At 41.3% G+C, this 22318-nt stretch overlaps 3 protein-coding genes across 3 annotated transcripts in view; all 3 read left to right on the forward strand.

Annotated features, from left to right (window-relative positions):
• LOC117818108 (extracellular sulfatase Sulf-2-like) overlaps positions 1 to 32 on the forward strand; it is a 78720-nt gene extending 78688 nt beyond the window's left edge. The window contains exon 6 of the mRNA XM_034690983.1: positions 16 to 32. Coding sequence (XP_034546874.1) covers positions 16 to 32 — 17 coding nt within the window. The remainder of the gene's footprint in view (positions 1 to 15) is intronic.
• A 161-nt stretch (positions 33 to 193) lies between these two features.
• phf20a (PHD finger protein 20, a) lies at positions 194 to 11637 on the forward strand. The gene is given in 15 exon segments (XM_034680890.1): positions 194 to 314; positions 751 to 827; positions 955 to 1558; positions 1666 to 1716; positions 1817 to 2086; positions 2332 to 2526; positions 2623 to 2727; positions 3299 to 3454; positions 5748 to 5929; positions 6026 to 6125; positions 7290 to 7388; positions 7391 to 7484; positions 7626 to 8067; positions 9550 to 9730; positions 10301 to 11637. Coding segments are annotated over 15 exon segments (2805 nt in total). The 5' UTR covers positions 194 to 208; the 3' UTR covers positions 10444 to 11637.
• A 1841-nt stretch (positions 11638 to 13478) lies between these two features.
• The window catches only part of ndrg3a (ndrg family member 3a), a 36758-nt gene continuing 27918 nt past the window's right edge, over positions 13479 to 22318 (forward strand). The window contains 1 exon segment of the mRNA XM_034686940.1: positions 13479 to 13641. The gene's annotated coding sequence lies outside the window, so the exon portion shown is untranslated.

The following is a 22318-nucleotide window of genomic DNA, read 5'->3' on the forward strand; positions in this document are numbered from 1 at the left end:
CATGTTACATATCAGTCAGTCAGAAAAGCTGAAATACAAAACCTGGGGTTGTATTTGCCGAAGCTAAATGAGTATCTATTGCTTTGAACTGCTTCATGTCTTTCTGAATAAGATGTAATCTCAGTGCTTGCACTTTTGTCAGGGTTTAACAGATCAACCTCTCTTGCGATTTTGATTATGTGCTTACATTGTATCTTTAACTGATCAAATGTATCCGTCCTTTCTCCAGGGTTTTCATGTGAATGACAAGGTGCTTGCCAGCTGGTCTGACTGCCGTTTCTACCCCGCTAAAGTTATTTCTGTCAATAAAGATGGTGGGTATTTAGAAACTCAGGTGTTTCATTTAAGTACTAGCTTTGACTTGAGCTATCTCAGAATGTTCAGGTACAGAGTTGATATGTTGATTTTATGTTGTATATTTCAGTCACGTTGTAATGAATATGAATCAAAGTCTAGGTTGTGTTTTGGAAAGGAAACTGGGATCATGTATGACATTTGATAACAGCCAAATGGCTTTCCATGCCACTGGCGGGGCAAAGAGAAGTAGACAGATGCACAGAGACAACTGTAAATATGGGGAATCTCTCAAAACAAGAACAAAAGAAAAAATCAAGAACCAGCTTTCCTCTCTCTGAATTCCCTGCTCAGGCATATTTTCAGATCAAATTGTCATTATCACTTGATGCTTTTACCGTTGTGTAAATATTGTATATTGACTTCAATAAAAGAGCTCTCCCTCATTCCCCTCAGCATCCTACACTGTCAAGTTCTATGATGGAGTTGTCCAGACAGTAAAAGGGATACACGTGAAGCCTTTTATTAAAGAGGTAACAGACTTGTGTCTTGTGTACTCTGTTGCATTGTCTCTATGTATTCTTGATCCTTCATCAATCATGTCTTACGACGCCATTTTCTTCTCCTCTCCTAATGCCCTCTTGTCCTGTCGACAAACAGAGAGGTGGTGTTGGTGGAGGAAAGTCTCGGTCATCTGAAAGGAACATGGTCAGGAGGGCTCCAAATCGCAGAGACAGGAGGCCTCAGGAGAACGGAGGACCCAAGAACAAGCGAGCCAGACGCAGCACCTCTGACCAGGAGGAGGAGAGCAACAGTGAGGACGAGGAGCGAGAAGAAAGGGTAGTAAATGAGAAGAACGAGAAGACAAATGGTGAGGTAGAGGCTGCAACGACTATCAAACAAGAAGAAGAAATGTCGCAGCAGGTAGATGAGGACAAGCCCAGGGATCTACAGATGAAGACAGGACTCACAAACGGGGTGAAGGTTGAAGAAGACTCTGAACAAAACAAGGAAAGCTGCCACCTCAATGAAGAGGTGAAGGAGGAGGAGGAGGAGATGGAAACAGAAGGAAGTGAAACAAAGCCATATACAGATTTGCCTAAGCCATACAAAGAGTTGCATACTCAGTTGCCAGCACAGCCAGAGCAGGTGTCTGTCACTATGACAACCACTGAATCTAATGGAACAGTGGAGCAGAAGCCAAACGTCCAACCAGAAAGCTCACAGGCTTCAGCAGATGTGCCACCTCCCCAGCCTGTGAAACGTAAGTGTTAATGACTCGAATTGCTCTGCAGCGTTGTGAAGAAATATAGCAGTGTATAGAATCTGACTACCTCAAGACTGAAACTGTCTTTCTTCTGTCTTTGATAGCGGTGAGGAAACAGGGTTTCCACAACCCCAACAGATTCAGCAGAGAACCACGTGAGCGCATATGAAAGCTCAATTGAACAACTACAGGCATCACTTGCATTGTTTGATGTTCTTCCTTTTGACGAGTCCTATATGTTCTTCCTTGTTTCAGTGTACAGAGTGATCAAAAACCAACCTCCCCCCGTCCTGTCCATCAACCTCGACCACAACCCGTTTAAGTGCAGCGCTCCTGGCTGCCCTAAGTCATTCCGTAAGGCCAAGCTGCTGCACTACCACATGAAATACTATCACGGCGAGGAGCAGCCTCTAGAGGGAGAGCGGAGCCCCACCAGGAGCATACAAACCAGGGCCTCTGACAAACAGGTCGGCGGCACTGGTATGGAGGGCCCCAGAAGAAGGCGGACCATCTCTGCTTCTATGCGTGAGTTTCTCTTTAGTTTCACTTCCCCCCCCCCAAATGACATAACAGGACTTAAGGATCAAATTCAGCTGCTACTTCTGCAAAGCTCAAACCAAATACGCGTTGTGCAACAATACAGTTAGGAAATTAAATCACATACTTATGCCAGAAATCAAGTACTTGCTGCAATGTACATGTCACACCCTGAGCCTCGCCACGGTATCTGAAATTTTAACTTATATTTACTCATCTCTGATTTTTCCCAGACTCTGTTGGAGCTGGCACAGCCCCCCGTGGCGAGGTGAAGACTGCCGGCAGACGCACATCAGCCCCACCTGTCGTCAACACTCAGGGTCATCAGCAGAGGGCACTGCTGAGGGAGAAGAGCAAGGAGAACCAGCTGGACAGGAACGGATGTCATCAGCAGGACAAGGACTCAGGCAGGAGTGGTTTTGACATTGGTGAGTGTCAGGCAGTACTGAGGGTTTTTTTTGATAAGCATGGAGATTACCTAATTCACTCATTAAATGCAACCCATGTCCCTCAACTATTCACAGGGTCATTAAAAGACAAACTGAAAGAGAAACCAAAACAGAAGGACTTCCTCCGCATTAAACTAAAGAAGAAGAAGAAGAAAAGAAAGCCAAGTCTGGTAAGAAGGGGCTCTGTCTTCTGCTCCCCCCTCCTGCATATCTGCTGCTTTGCATGTGCACTTACTGTGACATAGTGAAAATGACTAGCCTGCAAAGCATTAAATACTCCATTCACTCCTCTTGGTGTGGTGGCTAAGCCTTTGTGTGTGGGAGAAGTGTCACATCTGTCACTGCGTTATGTCGATCAAAGGCAATGCTCATCTCTTGAACATCATAGCCTGCATATTCTCTCACATAGCACGAGTCAGACGGCGCTGGAGATCAAAAGCCAGGTTTTATTTTAGCAGTCAAAACACAAATCACCTAATGTACTGGTTGCATTTACATGTCTGTATATTATGTTTGGTTTGGGCAAATGTATAGCTGAACCTTCCATATTTGTTAACACTAAAAGGCCTGAAATACAGGCCAGTACGAATTGATCAAATTGATTTCCCTGCCTGTTCTTGAGTCTATTATTTGTCCAAGTTTGTTTGTGCCAGTTTTATTTTTTTCACCCCCTGATGGGCATTTGTTTAGCATTTTTCAAAGTTGACATTTTGTTCTACATCTGCTTCCCCCCCCTTCCCTGTATTACCAGACTACACAGGTAGTGAGGAGAATATTGACATCTCAGTATTGGGTCTTCAGTCCAAATTGAATTTGCCAATCAAATCCCCCCCCTCACACTATCACAAGCCTGATGCCTACCCCTGCAGGCCAGGATACAGCTACTCAGAGCAGATACATGTGGATGGTGGGTATTTTTGTGCCTGTGTGTGACAGCTTAGGTGTGTGACTGTATGTGGTTTACTCTTCTCTTCATTTCTATTCTTTCTGGATTCAATCCGTCATGCTTTTTGTTTAGTTTGAGCTACATCAGACCTGGTACCTGTACTATGAAGCAAGATTTTGGGTTAGTGGGTGTACTTAAGGTGTTACTCTGGGTTTTCAGGGTTACCTCACTTTTTTACTTTGTACAGAGATACAAAATATACCGTGTTCCAAATTATTATGCAAGTTGCATTTTTATGAATATTTTAAAAACTATGTCAACAGTCGTTTTCAAATTTGTCAAGAAGTCAGGGAGTGAATATATTTCTTCAACTGTGTGGTAAAAATGATGCTTTTCAAAGTAAGTTGGCTGTATTTTTAAATAAATGTAGAATCTGCAGAAATGAGCTTGCCAAATTATTATGCAAGTTGGTGATAAGAGCATATAACTTGTGAAAAATTAAAACTAAGCACCATTTTAACGTTCTATTGATTAAAAATTATAATATTTACTATAACTGTATTCAAACTTCAACAAAAACAACAGTTTTCTTTACATTTGTATACAAAATAAAACTGTTAATGTCTTTAAAACATTTCAAATCTAAAGTGTTTCTCAAATGTCCAATATAACCTCCTTTTCTTTCAGTGAGGGTCAGAGGTCACAGGTAAACGATTTAGTGAGGTTTCTGATGACTTCTCTGCTGACACTGTGTGTACAAAGATACCTTGTATGGCTTTCAGAAGATGCTCTTTTGAGCTGTATTTCTTGCCATAACTGTAAATGATCTCCTTTATTATTGACCACACGTTGTCAATCGGGTTGAGATCGGGTGAGCAGGCAGGCCAGTTCATGTGGTGATCCTCTTTTGACTTTTCCTCCATGGAGGAAAAGACATTCAGCTAAGTGAAAAAGATGCTAGTGTTCATGCATGAGCACAATGCACCGTCACATGCCTCACATTATTCCCAGGACAGGATGACATCTCAGGGCTTTAAAGAGGATCGCCTCATGAACTGGCCTGCCTGCTCGCCCGATCTCAACCCGACTGAGAAATTGTGGTCAATAATAAGGAGATAATTTACAGTAATGGCAAGAAATACAGCTCAAAAGAGCCTCTTTGGAAAGCCATACAATGTGCAGCACACAGTGTCAGCAGAGAAGTCATCAGAAACCTCACTAAATCAGTTTACCAGTGACCTCTGACCCTCACTGAAAGAAAGGAGGTTATATTGACATTTGAGAAACACTTTGAATTTGAAATATTTTAAAGACATTAACAGTTTTATTTTGTATACAAATGTAAAGAAAACTGTTGTTTTTGTTGAAGTTTGAATACAGTTGTAGTAAATATTATTATTTTCAATCAACAGAATGTTTAAAATGGTGCCTAGGTTTTAATTTTCACAAGTTATATGCTCTTATCACCAACTTGCATAATGATTTGGCACATTCATTTCTGCAGATTCTACAATTATTTAAAAATACAGCCGGGGAAAGCATAATTTTAACCACACAGTTGAAGAAATATATTCACTATCTGATTTCCTAACAAATTTTGAAAAAGACTGTTAACATAGTTTTCAAAATATTCCCAAAAATGCAACTTGCATAATAATTTGGAACACGGTGAAGTGACAACATCTACATACCTGCTCCAGAGCCAATAAGATAAACAGAGCAGTGTACAAAATATAATGATGGATACAGATAGCCCTGCACATTTACTACTTTCATGATAAGAAACTGTGTAGGAGTCTGCTTGGAAATCTCATAGGAAACTGTACTACTTATCTTATGTATATATCTTACAACTATTTTATTTAATACCTTAATGTAGTCAGATATAGCCTTGCTCTTAGTTAAATAAGCAGCTGTCCAGCCCAGTTTTGTAACTCTTCCCCTTTTAAGTTAGCTCAGGAGACTCTGGTTGACTTTACTAAGTTGATAACCATAAAACAGTAATCTCTCTGTTAGCCTTGCTTTGTGGTACAACATCGAACATGTAGAATTAAACTGAGTGCTGTCACAAAGACAAAGGTAGTTTAAGCATTGGTTGATTGAATCCAGAGCTTTTGTCTGCTTCCATGGCTTGCTTCATTGTATTCTCAAAACCATTCCTTTGAACTTACATAGTCTGACACACTTAGCAAAGAGTATTAACAGAGCTAGAAGTTTTAGTAATTACTTAGTCTGAATCTCCCAAGGAACAGCTAGATCCTGACGAGATGTAGCATAAAGAAAACATGAGTTCTATTTATCCCTGTTCCTGTAGATGATGATAGCATCAGCGACTGGTCCACTGACAGCTGTGGGTGGAGTGACGATGACTTCGGGGTTGATTTGGACATCACCACGCCTCCCTTGAGTATCGACTCAGGGGCTGTAGACACAAGTGACCAAGAGATTGTTCGATGTATCTGTGAGGTGGAGGAAGAAAATGACTTCATGATTCAGGTGAGCTGGTTCTTTTTATAATGACTGTAGTAGGTCTTTTTTTTCATGTTACACTCACAACAAAACCTATATTTATAATAATCCTCCTTCCCACAGTGTGAAGACTGTTTGTGTTGGCAACATGGCACCTGCATGGGCCTGCTAGAGGACAACGTACCAGACAAATACACCTGCTATATCTGCAGAGACCCACCAGGTGAGGATGAATCACCAACACATATCTGTAATTTACTCACAGTCATCATTTAGTTTGTTGACATCAAATAACTCGTGTTTTTCTGCTTATTGTTCGTTTGAAAATTGGCCTCGAGTGAATAGTGGGACAATAGAGCTTTCTTAAATAACTATTTAACATTGCATTACATCATGATGCTGTTTTATTGCCTTTTTGATAATAACAGAATGAGCAGGAACTATTGTACTGTGGCCTAAACACTGCTGGTCATATTTAGCCTTTGCAGGGCGACAGCTAAATGAAACTGGCCTTTAATTGTGTCCACACTGTTTGTAGAAAATGAACACGGTGTGATTCTGCAGTAGTTGTTTGTAGCTAAAGGAGAAAGCTCTACAAAACAGCACTGGGACTGTGTCTTGTTGTGGGTTAGACCTGCCTGACTCAACATGTGAAGCACATAGCGCGCACCATGCTGTACAGCTGTGTTTTCTTCTGTGCTGTCTGGTGTTGTGTTCACATTGCCTTTGCATGTGGACTCCCCAATTTTTAACCAATACGATCTTGCCGTCCTTTAATCCAAAAGTGGTAGACCATAATCTTGCAAACCTCACAGCCAACAAACACATATCTCTACCAAGCAGCAACCTCCGGCCCCAGAATTGAAGCCAATGCGGAAGTGATAAAAACTGCAGTATCTGGAGTGTCCGCTTGAGGCTAGCTCTGGAAGTAACGGAAACCACATACACATCCATTCAAAAAAGACGATCTTTACAGCAGAAATAAGCATGTTTACAGCCTAGTACAAAAGACAAGTGTAGTCTGGACAGCTTATTTCTCAATCGACACGCACTGTACGGGGGGTGAATTTTTCATAACACTGCAATTCCGAAGATATTGAGATTACAAGTTTTCCATTATGAGACGCACAGCTGACTTGACTGACAAGAACACTGTAGCTGTTGGGTAGGAGGCTCAAAGCGCGCCTCTTTACCTCACACTAGCTTGACAGCAGTTATGTTGAGTTCAGCACGTCCAATATGGCCCCCGCCGACGATTGGCTTCAAAACAGCGCTTCAGAAACAGATGGGTGACATCACGGATACTACGTTCATTATTTACACAGTCCATGATCTATAATGGTTATTTGTTTGGTAACATGTTATTGCAAATTGGTTATCATTCCAGGTCAGAGGCAGAGTCTGCGTTACTGGTATGATCGTGAGTGGTTGAGCAATGGTCACATGTACGGCCTGTCCTTCCTGGATGAGAACTACTCCCACCAAAACGCAAGAAAATTACCACCACCCACCAGTTGCTGGGAGACGTGCACCACGTGGTGGAGATCCTCAATGGGCTGCAGCTCAAGATGAGCGTCCTACAGTGAGTCCAAAGAGATTGCATGAAGTGACTGCAGACTGATGTACTGTACTGAAATGTGGATCATGATGGAACAATTGTTTTAATTGTTCATATAAATCAAGACAGCTGAGTTTTAATTAGATTTTTGTGCTTGCTCTTCAGAAGCAATACTCACCCTGACCTGCAGCTGTGGAGGCAGCCATGGAAGCACTTGGAGAGGTCCCGGATCAGCTCTGACTCATGTCGTGGCAGTGACGCAGTTCCGTCTCCCGTGACTCCTGACGAGGACATGAGCCGAGGCGAAATTCTGATGTCTAATGCTCTGGAGAAGCTTAGCAAGGCTGCTACAGCGGCTTCCTCCTCGTCATCCTGCTCTTCTTCCCCCTTCCCATCCTTCCAGGACTCGTACATTACCAGTGAACATTGCTACCAGAAACCACGAGCATATTACCCTGCTGTGGAGCAGAGGCTGGTGGTGGAGACCAGACAGGGCTCAGAGCTTGAGGATAGCATGAGAAGTACAGAGGAACTTTTGGAGCGGGAGCAGCGCTATGGAAGCCTGCTGGAGACAGACAAGCCCAAATCAGCCGGGACGTGTAACAAGGTGAGGCTTCATTCCACAAAAGACTGGGATGTTTTTGTTTGTTTTTACATTGTACTTTCATGTTTGAATGAAAAGGGAAATGCTTTCAGTGCAAATATGTGACAGAGCATTCCTGCTCAGGTGCACACTCTGACATCAAGCTATGACTTCAAAGTATGTTCTATACCTGAACTCGGTGCATCTATCGGCAAAATGTAAATAAAATTGTACCATAAACTTTTGACCTCAATTAGATAACAGAACCTGGCTAATAATCTATAAAAAATAAAATCTTTGGCTCAAACTAAGACCAAAAATATGGTTCTCTACCTGCGTCTCGTCCAGTGGAATTGCCTGGATTAAATACGACTCAGTTGTTCTGTTCGACCATGGATCAGTAGTAGTTTCAAAGCACTCCACAGCTGTGATATTCATATCTTTTTCTCATTTTGCACACAGTGCAGGTCGTGCCAAGTTGGAGAAATAATTTTGTGACAGGATGGCATATCTTCTGTTCAATGTGTTCACAAATTTCCTGGAGCCCTCATTACTCACAGTTTATGGGACACACATCTTTGGCCAACAGTGTAATTGCAGCGGTAATTGAAGTCTGACTCAGGGAGTCGGGTGGATTGTGAACTGCTGTTATGGAAATGACTTGATACTGGATGTGGGGAGTAGTGACGTTATCCATCTTGGCCTTCACACACTCATCAGACTGCACTTAGTGGTTGAAATAGGTAGTTGTGTTTCTTTGTGGTGCAGACACAGATTTTATGACCTTTGCATTTGCATCAACTTACACTAAACCCCTGAAGCACTTGACTTGAGTTTTCTTAAGATGGAGCACACATTGTAAACATCAGATCCCTGTGTTCCACGTTTCTTTTATTTGTTGAACGGGTAAACTGTGGTTACATTTAATACTTGATTCCCCTGCATGCAACTACAACAAGTCACTTGTTTGTTTAATTTTTGGAGTATCTGTGAAGGAACATGACAAAGTCTGCATTACTGGTATTAGTACACCAGAAATTGAGGGTGGACATGTGACCTAATTATTTTGGGGATTGAAACTCAAACACTGAAAGACATTTGTTTGATAACTATAAATGTAAACCTTTATCACAACATTGCCATATTTTCATCATTGAGCTCTGATGTTTCACTGCATAGTATATCATTAACTCAAACTTATATTATTTGAGCAAAAGTTGCAACCACGATTATATTTTCTGCATCCGAAACCTGATGCCTTGTCAGCAGGAACAATCTCAGTGGTATGTAAATTGCTAAAACAACATTAAATCTGAGGTGCTCAGATGAGTTGAAGTTTTAGCCTAGTTATGTTTGAACATTGGTCACGGTGTAACTATTTTGGTTGTTTATCTCTTATGAGAAGGAATAATGTGCATTCATTTCTTAAGAAGCTTTTGTAGATTGAGGTCTAACACTGTTTCAAATGAAAATGTTGTCTGATCATTTGAACCTAAATGTCTCCAGGCTTTGATGAGTGGCTCTTGGTCCCAGGCTGACACAAGGGAAGATAGTGGAAGAGATCCCGGAGAGGCTGCAGACAATAGCAAGCAGCATAATCAAAGGCAGATCAACCTGCTGGATCACATAGATGCAGTCCAGGATGAGGTCTCACACAGGATGGACTTCATTGAGAGGGAGCTGGATGGTAAGACCTGTAGTGGCATTTGCTTAATAAACTAACTTGGAAGGTTTTTTTTTTTACCCCAAATGATCCAAAGGTTTTTTAAAGAGGTAATGATGCCTGCCTAAATCATTCATACATCTAAAAGAGCAAACTCGTGTTAGCAGTCAACTCTGTCACTTTAGGACTATATGAAGTTTCTGTCCAACAATGTTTAACTAGATGAGGTCACACAGCTCTGGCTTGTGAGTATGGGTGATATTTGAATGAAGGGTTACTATTAAAGCTACGGAGGATGTTAGCCGTAGCTGAGTCTTACTTTGATGGGTCTCTTGCCTTTCCTCCTGAAGACAGTAAGTACATGGTTGCAAAGTGAAATGTTATTATACCTACATTTACATTGACGTAGTAAAGGCTTTAATCAGGTTTCGTATGTTGTTATTTCTGTTAAACGTTCCTGAATAATCTTAATATTGAGGATGCATGATACCTGGACTTTCCCAGGTGGGGTGTGGTTATGAAGAAAGTGAAAAGGGTAACAAAAAACACTGTCATAGCCTCACCTCTGGTTCTCCTCCTGCTCTTCCTCCTCAGTGCTGGAGAGCTGGCTGGACTACACAGGGGAGCTGGAACCTCCTGAGCCCCTGGCCCGTCTGCCTCAGCTTAAACACCGCATGAAACGGCTGTTGACACAGCTGGGGAAGGTGCAGCAGATCTCTCTGTACAGCTCCACATGAGGGCGCCAGAGAACAGCAGCAGCAGCCTCAGTCCCATGCAGCTGCATCATGAGTGCAGCGGAGGAAGGGAAGCTCACTGGATTCTGGCTGCAAATATAACTCAGATCGTTCAGTATGTTCCCTCTGGCCTGACATCAGCTGCTGTTTCTCCTTTTTTTTAAAGGTTGTGTGTGGGTGAATCCAATGCTGCTGCCAGAAAGTTTCATGTATGACATTTATATGGAGACTAATGGAAGGTCAGCATTTTAAATCAGGATAAAACACAAAAAGTAACCTCTTAATCGCAGGAGAAAATCCTTAGGACCAGATTACACTTCTATGGTTCCCATGCAACTTTAACCTTATGAATGCCTTTTGTATGAAGCTACTGCTAAAGGTTGCCCTGTCTCTCTTAGTACACAGTGCTTTACATGCAGAAGCTTTGTACTCAAAATTGCAACCAAGTTCCTGAAACTACACAGCCCCTTTGCAATAGTTCTCGAAAGAAGTTTTCATAGAGTTGCTGTTTTGCGTTAAAGCGTCCCAAAGTTCTGTTTTTGTCTCTTGTCATACCATACTGCATTAAAATTCTCACTCCGGTGTGGACAGACAGTTACTTGAAGACATCCTGTATGTAATGTGACTGAACAACAGTCTCTTCAAATACATTGTTCTGTTTTTGGCATACTCAGTGTTTTTTTTATACTACACTGTGAAGTTATTTCTGTCTGGAATCAAAGGAGTCTTCTCTTCAGTTTCAGACTTTGTCAAGTGTGATTTCTGTTTTGTCTGACCTGTATTCCTTCTTTTCTGCAAGTCCTCATCAGTGTACCAGTTTTATTAGTTAACCTTCATACGTCACTACTGTATCACTTACTTAAACTTACTCTTTGCATTGTTGTTGTTGTAGACTTGACCTTTCTCTAAAGAGTGTAATGTGTACTTGTTTTCCTTCACCTAGATTATTGTACTTTGTAAGTTACAAATGATACTTAAGACTAATAAATTTATTTTTTCTGTTCTTTTTTTTAATTTACTGTATTTTGGTTGTAAATATGTTAATCAAAATGTGCTCCTCTTATTGAAAACATTCTTATAATTCAGATGTTGTATGCTTCTGTACTGTAAGTGTCTGGCTTAGAAGCAGGGAAATGTAAAAACAATGCAAACATTTGCTGGTACATGAATAAACTCATTGTTACTATTCACTATGGACATCATTTGCTGTTGTTTCATTGTGTGTCTGCTGTGCTGGTGTTTTTTAAATTCCTCTTTAATCCTGTGTATCCACAGTTTAGTGCAACATATGTCCTGTGCAATATTTGATCTCTTACATATTCAGACAGTAAAGGGGATAGTCTGGAAGCTGAAGGCATGAACTTGTGACTTAGTGACTAACTAGAAACTGCTGAAGGATTTCCTGCTGAAATATGAGCAAGTGAGGCATCCAGCCTCCTTTCCATGGAGCTGTTCATGAAGAGAACTAAGCTAAAATGTAAAGACCTGTGTGGTCAAGGGAAGCTTTTCTGGGTTTAGAAAACATCAAAAACAGAGATTGCGTGCATACTTTGAAGTGATTATTATTATTTTTCTTTTTTTTTTGGATAGCCGATTTGTGAGGTTACATCATCAGATTGAAATACAAAAACTTGATGGAAAATCCTAATCGGTTAATCCCCCAAATTTGAGCCAAATCATGTGCCAGAACGGGGCAAATGAAATTTTAATTCACTTGTACAGTGTCAAAACAACACGTACCTCTTGATTTCAAGAGTGCCTCACTGGGCAATTCACCAAACACGAGCCATTTGTATTCAAGGAAAAACAAACACAATCCCTTTATTGTAAAAAGTAATCAGTAAATTAAAATATCTCACCTCTCACTCAAAGTGAGTGTGTGCTCTTAGCAGTGGTGGACAAAGTACACAGCTTCATTAGGTCAAATATTACTCCAATACAAGGGAAAGTTGTTCAGTCAAATTATTACTTGAGTTAAAGGACTGGAGTACTTGCTTTTAAAAATACTTTAGTATTCAAAGTACTTTTTAAAATATCTCAAAACATTGTATTTCACAAAGCACGAGTGCAGTCAAGAATACATAGGAGTGCATTCTGTTACATTATGTTTATTTAGAAAACATTACTTGAAATCTCTAAAAATTAGACCATGGAATAAAAACAGAAACTAAGTTACTCCAAGCACAGACAACTTAGTTTGAAATGTTCATCTTGAATGAAAAAAATGTTACGTAGCTCAACACGCTTTCTCAGGTTAGACAGTGAATGTTTGTATATTTGGGCAGAGTGGGAAACAGGGAGAACATTTCAAACCATACGTATCATTCTTCATTTTAAAAACCTCTAACACGGGCTGAAGATATGGACATGGGTGCTCAGGTGGAGAATTATAGCCATCATTACTATCTCTAAATGAACTGCCTGATCTGAGTGAAGTTTGCTCTGTGTTTGCTCCATGTTCAACCGTGGAGAACACAATATACAGGTATGACTAAACCACTGAGACAAACACAGTTTACTGTCTTAGGGATCAGAGTTCAGAAAAGAGAAGGAAATTCATGAGCTGACTTCAAATCAAAAGTAGTGAGTAACTAGATCATTGATAGAAATGTAGTGTACAATGTAGAAGTACAATAATTGTCTTCTAAATGTAGTGGAGTAAAAATAATAAGTATCCCCAAAAAATAATACTCAAGTAAAATACAGATACTCAAAAAATGTACTGAAGTACAGTACTCAAGTAAATGTACTGTGTTACTGTCCACCACTGGCTCTCAGTCATGTGGTCTACGTCTTTTTTTTACCGAGCCACTCAACCAGATCTGGGATAATGGTCCTCTGCTCAAAACATTTTACTTTGTTATAAGCGAAGTTTAAATACACTCGAAGGTTTACTGTAAAGACAGTGAGAATCCCTCTCCCCCATGAGCAGAGTGTCGTGCATGTTATTTGGGAGCAGAGTGAGACCTCCTGCCTCCTCGTCCTATCTGTGGAGTGTTCCTCCTCCTCTCATTGGCTGCTCGCGGTGTCTTCGACGCAGCGTGTAGTTCCGCCCAGAGTCAGAAATACTAGTTGAGGCAGAGGAAGCGGCAGACAAGAGACGTGTATACTGTGTACTTCTTTATTCAATCACCGTTCATATTCAACAATATAACCTCAGAGGAATTAACTCGGACACCGGATACATATTCAACCGACGAGGTAAGTCTATCATCCGTGTTTTCGTGTTCACCATTCACCATTTGCAGATGTTCCCCATGCCACAGGAGATTGTCATAGCTCGCTGGATTTCCCAACCTGTTCACGCCGCGGTCTAAATATATCCTCATGTGTTGTCTGTTGTCCCCTGAAGAATCGAAAAATAAAACGAGATAATGTTGAATAACATGTGTTTTAATTAGCGGGGTTGTTTTCGCTCCTAATTCAATAAGCACATCGGCTCAGTCAGAAAAACTGCAGCTCCGGTGAATGGACTTCTCCGCTGCTCCTCTCCACAGTGATGATGCGACATCACGGCTACTTCACACTTTACATCACATTTATCAGAGCAGGAGGTAGTAGGAGTTATCTGTTTTCTCTTACATTAAGTGGCTGGTACATTATAACTTGAGTTTTTATGATCAAAAGCCTAATTCGGTGCTTTACAACACACACTATGGAGCTAATACACCGACAGAAGTGTTAGCCGTGTAGCTTAATGACATTTCTAAGTGGTTCATACACGTTTCACAACTCAAATCCCTGCAGGAGGAGATTTGAAGTCTACATGATGCAGGTTTATCTGAAGAACTCATTGTGATCACAGTCAAACACAACTTAAAGGTTTTTTGGAGCAGAAGAAATACTTCTACCGTCAGGATTTAATTTGTCTGAGTTAAACCAGGAAACCTCAAACGCTAGAGTGTGTGTAGTCCCTGATTTCACTGTAGAAATACCTACATGATGAGGTAGATTTTTCTGAGTCTAGACCTGGCAGATCCATCATTTTAAATTAGATCAATCACAATGATAACACCGGCTGAGTAAGAGTTACACCATCCAGAAACCACATGATGGATGACAATGTCACCAGTGGCCATGCGAAGGTCACACAGGTGGGAAGTGTCTGAGAGTGGGCATCAGGTGTTTCCTCTTACTCAAAATAACTATTGACATGTTGGGGTGTATTTGAAAAGGACTCTGTGTTCTACAGTAGTAATAGGGATAGTGAATTATCAATGAAATGAACTTTTTAAGTAATAGTAGTGATATAGTGATAGGGAGCTTAAAAATACCACAGCAAGGAAGATCTTTAAAACCTTTGTAATAACCTTCACAAACACAACATCTTCATCTTACATGATTAATTCTCACACGGATTGGATAACATTGTAGTTTGCATGAGTTTCAGATATGTGGGATTCAATTCAGGTGTTTTATCTCCCACAATGCCCTTAACCGTGTCACGTGGTCAGGAAGGCATGAGTAGAGCTTACACAACAAGCAACAACCAGCCATTTGTTGTCACAACATCATTGCTCAAGATCATTGTGTAGATTGGACAAGACAACGGATAACAAAGCATTAACTGGAACTTCTTTCTGTGGGTTAAAAGGAGGACATGAAAGAGGGAGCAGATAGTTGGCCATGTGAGATTTATTACCTCACCTGGTTGATTATTACAGTGAAAAGCTACTGCTTAACTAACTGGGAGTGTCAAGAGTTGTTTATTAAGCCGCTCTGTTACTGCTGGTCCTTATTGTCAGCCCCCTCCAAATCCTCAAACCATTTCAGAGTGGGTTTATGTGGTGCATCACAGTTCTTTGTTACAAAGCTGTCTGTTTGCTGTACTTTTTTCAACCTTAGCAGTCTGAGGGAGAGCGAAAGAAGCAGCAATGTTACACTTAGTATTACATCTGTACTGTTTGTAAACCACATAAAGTATTTTCAATAAGTCAGCACCAAGACATGACACAATAAAATGCCTTTCAGCATGGATTACAACATAAACATAATTTATCACAGGGATTACAGGGTGTCTAAAAAGTGAGTCTTGCTCTTGTGCCGAAGAGGATTTCTTACAGGAAAAGAAGGGATGAATGTCAGGGAATAGCGCTCACTGGAGAGATGGAGACAGTAATTAAGGCACAGTGCTGACAGTCAGTCTGCCTTGTATTCTCTCTCACCTCAGCATTACTGTGTATTTACTTTGCCAGACCTGCAGGGCAAAACATAACCCGTGCCAGCCATGGACGTTTACTCTGACATTTTTACATCACTGGAAACACCCAAGCTTTAATCAGCACATTGTGCCACCTTTTTCTCTTACTTTTCATTCACCTGATACAAAGACAGTGTTTCTGATGAATTTGTTGTCACCATACTAATGTTGGCACCATATTGTGTCTCTGACTCTCAGCTTGACCCTCCAGGGGTTCTGCTGCTGTGTTTTTGTAACTGAGCTGCATCTGTAATTTAAGCTGTACCGGGCCTACAGTTACAGCAAACGCTCTGCACAGCAGCTTCAAGCTTTCAGGGCAGAAACGGCTGATGCAGACACACCTACTGTATGTTCTAGGTTAACTTCTTAAATGTCTCTGGTCTCTCCCTGAACAGTGTACCTGTCTGCTCCCTGTCAGTCCTCTCTGCAGGTTGTTGTTTGGGGATAAATACACTTGAGTTTTTGCCACCAAATAAAGAACAGGACTAGTAACCGAATGCTGTCTGGTGGGACAATGTGGTCCGCATATTTGGGAGACTTTTCTCTGCTGGATATATGTACTAGATCACACCCCTGCTGCATGGTGGGCTCTGTCTGTCCCCATTTTCTTGATCAGCATCAGCAAGGATCTCAGCAGGTGGAATGAGGGGAGGCAGAGCACAGGTGGTGCGCTTGTTGATCCTAAGTGTTGAAAACAAGCCAAGCTGGACCTCTGGAGGCTCTGGACTGTCCTTCAGTGCTGTTGCTCATTCAGGGTCATATTTTTTTTAACCCATTCTTGTATTTTTCTCTTACTTCACAGTTTGATTACTATCAACCATTAGTTTCTTCATTTCTCTCATTTTCTCTGAGTTTCCATTTCTTTCCAGCTGTCTCCATACGGCTCTCCTTTATTCCTTGAAGTGAGAGAATCTGTTTCTGCTGAAGCTCATTATGTTCGCATTGTGCTCATGTGTGCGTGAGAGAGATGGTTAGCAAAGGCGAGGATGTTCCAGCTCTCCGCTGAGACAAATCCCATTTTGTCATGGATACGAGTAACAAGTACACACTTAAACACGCACTCATAAACATGCAACAGCATGCTTGGTTTCCAGTGTCTCACAGTAGGCCGTGCACAGCATGAATCATTTCATACTCCTCTGACTTCAGTGATCCAGGGGAAAACCAAGAAAGTGAAATGCTTTGGAGGTGGTTATTGTGAAGGAGCAAATGGCAGATACAGACTGCTGGTGTGGTTTGAATCTCCTCTTCCTCTGGCTCTCTTCCAATTCAGAGACGATGGTTAAAGAACACTGGTCACCAAAAAGTGGAATTTCCCTCCCTCGGATAGATTTGCCCTGAATGTCTGAGTTTGTGTGTTCAGCTAAGTGTGAGCCTTGACTTGTAGGTGTTGCACGTGCACTGTTGATGCATATGAGGTAGAGAAACACTTGTCTTTACCTTTTTATAGCTCATTTAATGCTTATCAACGATGACGATGGCCCCAGCATCCTAGTAGCTCAGTAAAAGCTTCACAGGTTGGTAAAGAATTCCACGTTGTGTTGTTTTATGTGGAGAGAAGTGAACGACTTCATGTAAATGATGGTGAAAAGGTCATTTGATCTCAGCGGCGCCACCAGCTGAGCTGAGGATGGCTCAGGGGGAGGGCCTCTGTTGTTGCCAAGGACACCGCCGACCTCCACAGCTAGCACTCGCAAGGGAAGGCGCCAGAGGAACCACCTCTGTGTTTCTGTGGGAGATTGAGTTGTCAGTAATCAGTCATTGTGACAGGCAAGCTGACCACATGGATAGCTCTATTAGCGGAGGCTGTGTTCCTGTGAGGCAACAGGCTTCTGAGCACTGATTCATCCACTGAAGCACGCTGACACACGTTCTGATTCAGAGGCCTCACGTATTGACAGGCAGGTCTTCACTATCTCAGCCCCAGAGCTCTCATGTCTCAGTCCTGTGTTAATGTTTCATGGAATTGTTTCTCCTGTTTCACCCCCACCCAGCTTGTAAAACTGAAGGGGTGTGTGGGTGGAGGGAGGGAGGGAGGGAGGGAGGGAGGGAGGGAGGGAGGGAGGGGAGGGGCATTCAAGCCATACAGATGGTCTTACTGCTGCCTCCACAGCTGCCCCTCGGCCGGTCTGACCAAGGTCTACAGATCCCGCTGAGCCTCCAGCAGGACCCCGCTGGTCTTGAAACTTTGCCTGTTCACATAATCCAGCTGACACACACACACACACACACACACACACACACACACACACACACACACACACACACACACACACACACACACACACACACACACAGCATCCCTCTTGCACATCGTCTTCCTTTGTGCTGTGGGCTCAAACGAAACGAGGATGGCAGAGGAAATCCCCTCTAGAAGCGACAGCCAGTGTAGCGTGGCGGAGTAGGGGCAGGTACTCTGTTAGCAGCACTCGGTGCAGGGCTGATAGTCCCGGCCATTCACTTTTATTTATTGCCCGATACCATGAGCAGCTCTGTCGGGAGAGCCAGGTTCACACCTCTCTCTGACCCATCACAGCAGATTTATCAGGATTCATTTGCCTCTTGAACCACATAGTATTGAATTCTCTTTCTGTCTTTACCTCATCCTCCCCTCCCTGCCTGTCTTTGTGTAAGATCTGTCTATGCTGGTGTGTGAGAATGGATTTATTGATGATGTATGTCATGTAGCTACAGCTATCTAAAGTGCTGTCTGTATTGCTTCTCTCTTATTAGTCTATTTATCATTGTGTGAAAGGTTCAGCTCTGGTGGTGCCTTGCAGGTTATTATGTGGAGTTGAGGTAAAGATGGAGAACATCATTCACGAATTTGCGTGCAGCAAGCAAACATGGAATATGCTTTATATTGTCTTTGTTCAGACCCATTACATCTTGTGATATAATGTTGTTGGTAGTGCTTAATTATGAAAGGAAAAACCTTCACATTTTAACATACTTTGGAAGGGATAAATGTGTATTTGTAATTCATAATATTTTGTTATGGTTACTTCAAGTTTTATGAAGGCCCGATAGAAGTACATTTTTCTATTAACACATAGGTCTTGCATTTATTGTCCCTTTACTCCAGTGTCTGGCACAACAAGGACAGAGCTCACATTTAACATGAGACATAGCACCTACAGTATATCATAAACAGGAGGGATGGTAGGGCCCTATGAAATACGTTTTATTTATTTCTAAATTCCGTTTTATTTTATTTTCCAAATTTCATTATTTCCATTAAAATTTTTTAGAATTCTGTCTTTTACCCTTTACTCTTATTTTACCACCATATAGTGTGTGCTTTTTGTGTCAGTGAATAAAATGTCTGTTAATGAAATGCAAAAATCCTTACATTTATTGATGCAACACATCATTGCACAGTCAAAACATAATGTTGTAACATAACAATGTACCAATAAGTGCTAAGTGCTAATAAGTACAAAGTGCTTATAATTTTACACGGTTTCAAGTAAAAGAAATAACTGAATGTAAGTTCATTTCAGTTGTTTTGTTTGAAAAAGAAAACACAAAGTGCTCAATAAGCTTTTTGTTTCTGTAAACACAGACTGAACACCACTTAATTTCAGTCTGTTATTTGTAACAAAGGTGCTTTTTAAAACAACCTGTAATTGAAGAAAATGCATCAAAATACAAGGCAATGATGCAGCAAAGAATAAAAACTGAGTTATGGGATTGAACAAACATTGTAAACATCAGCTCATCATAAGTGATTGCCTTAGGACAAGTATTCTAAAAGTAGGATTAGCTAGTCCTTGTGAGGCACCATCTCTCTCCATTTAGGTTTCCCACCGCCCAGTGACATTTTGACACAAGGCTATCGGTGTTAATAAAATATAATATAGATATAAATACAAATAATAAATTATTCAATAATGGCGCATGTTGCTGATAAAAATGTTATGTATGGCTCGAAGCAGAACACAGAGTACACAGAATGCAGGTTGTTTTCATGTGCAGGTGTTTTTTAAACAGTAGCATACAGAGACAAACACAGTTACTTGTATGTATTTTATTTTAATGAATACAGTGTACATGTGTTCAGACACAAACAGCTGTTAAAGCTGACTGACAGCTGATCCAATGGTGATCATTTCCTTGCATCTCTCCATGCATCTCTGGTGGGAGGGACTGAAACGCGAAGCCAGACTATAGTAATATAGTTATACAAAGTTGTTGGTCAATAGCAGTAGTGCTGGGCGATATTGAAAAAGATGTTATCACGATAATATTTTTCATATCAGTCAATAGTTTTCACAATAAATATCAAATCATTCTTTCATATCATTTTAAAGGCAGATTTTTTTTCTCCTGAGTGAAAGTTGAAGAAACCAGACGGTTTGTTAGCCTGTATCTGGGATTTAGTAGTCTAGTAAAATATCTTACCTAATGAAGTTTAGTGGTCTTTCTTGTCGAGCATGTTTTCACTCTGCTTTGAGCTACTATGTTTTGCGTTTTCAACCGTGTCACTGTGTTTACATTCCGCTCCAAATGTCTTTAAGCCTGCGACATGATTGGCTGTTCCATGTAACCTCTTCTTCTGTTTAATGTTGAATGGGCACTAACATTTAAGACACACTAGCACCCCTTCCCTTTCCAGTGGTTGGGGTATGTAATAACAGGTTTAAATATTTCAACATTTTATTGTACATTTGTTATATTGATATTGAGAAAAATAATGTCAAGATAATTATCATTATCGTTTTATCGCCCAGCCCTAAATAGCAGGTAGCGCTTGTCGGAGTTGTAGTGTCACATCGCAATTAGTTTATTATAACATGCTTTTTTGAGAAGACTACAATTATAATTATGTTTAAAGGATTCAGCCCTCCAGATTAGCAAGTGGGAGTGACTCTCACGCCACTTCTACAATCCACCCGTATTCAGGCTAGCGAGTGTTAATCATAGACTTCTAAAACATGGACTTAGTCTCTGTGACGTTACACATTGGTCTTTGAAGCAGAGTTTTTGAGCCTATTGACTTAGGTAGCCATATTGGAAAAGCTGACTCAACATAACTTTCAGTTGACCTAATAAAGGGCAAAGAGGTCGCATTGAGGTGGGCCTTTGGACTCCTCGCTAACAGCTAACATGAGCCCGCCTGTCAGTCAAGTCAGCCTGGCCCCTAATACAAATCCCATACAAAATCCCCGCAGTTCATGGGGATAGAGAAATGAGCTATTCAGACCAGAGCTGTTTTTTGCAACATGTCGTAAACCTGTTTGCTTTTCTTTGAATGGGTGTGTTTGTGGCTTGCGGTGGTCCTGAACCCACTTTTCCCTTTTCAAAGCATAGAGCAGCACACAACTGGTTTCAACTTTTAGATAGTGCACTGCTTTTCAGCCTGTGGGAGTAAACCTCATGTATTTTTCTATCAACACTGACTCATACAGTGTGAAGTCAACTTTTTTCTTTCCACTTGTCATTGTGGAAGGTCGTCATTTTTGGCGACTCATTCTTCTTGTCTGCTGCTCTTGAAATCTGTACAAAGTTATAAGGCCCTTTCAGACACAACAAAACAACAGCACCTCCCTCCCTTCATATCCAGTATCATAAAACCTTAATCCATTTATATTCTTAACTTAAGAATATAAAGAGTGACATTAATTTAAGAAGAGCCTATCTGTCATTAAAGTTATGCCTGCCAGTGCCAACATGTACTCTGCGTTTGGCAGGTGGCAGGTGCCAATTTAATTTCCTGCTTTGAAGTCCTTCTGTAACATAATATTATTTATGGCACTTGTATCCATTTTCAGCAGGATTAAAGAAATACCATTGTGCTACTGGATGCTGTAAACCTCAACCAACATCAGCTGGAAGTTAAAGCTGGGGTTGGTAATCGCAGAAAACTAGCTTGGATTTGAATGTAGCATTTCCTCAGGACTCCATCTAACCCCTCGCCCCCCTCCCCTCGAAGCTCCTCCATAATGACGCCCCCGCTCACATGCATGAGCGCCCCTGCTTCGCGACCATATGATCATGACTGATTCAAAACTAGTCCTCAGCACATCGTTTGAGTTTTGCACTACGTCAACTCATGTCTCACTCAGCGGTAAGAAAACACCAAAACATTATCATAGTGAAACTGTCATTATCCAGTTGTACCGGTGACACGATATCAGGAGAAAAGCTAGAATACATATAATACATCAAAATTTTCTGTAGAACTAACTAAATTACATTATTTTTTTGATTGTCAGAGCCCCCGTAGTGAGAGCTTTTTAGACTCTGATCTGGACTACAGTCCTGAACAAAGCACCTCATTGGGTCAGCGGGGACAGGCCCGAGGTCGAGTAAATAGAGGCAGGGGAAGCAGAGGCAGGGGACGGGGAGTGCACGCTGGGGAAATGTACGAGCAGGAGGCAGACAGAACGGCAGGATGGGATTTGATTGGTGTAATAAATTGGACCCTAAAGGCGGTGATTGGTTGGTGTTTTCCCAGGTTTACTCCGGCTGTAGATGGCAGCTTTTTTTCGCTCTTTTTTAAGAACTCATTATGTATTGATTACCACCGGGACATAAAGATCATTTTAACCAGTATAACAAAAAGTGTATCTAAATCTGACTACCAACCCCAGCTTTAAGATTGTTGTAACTGTCTGTTAGGGATGGGAATTTACCGTAATCCTTGTAATCGATTACTCAAATTTCCTAATGAAC

Source organism: Notolabrus celidotus, chromosome 1, assembly GCF_009762535.1.
Source record: "Notolabrus celidotus isolate fNotCel1 chromosome 1, fNotCel1.pri, whole genome shotgun sequence".
Lineage (NCBI taxonomy): Eukaryota > Metazoa > Chordata > Actinopteri > Labriformes > Labridae > Notolabrus > Notolabrus celidotus.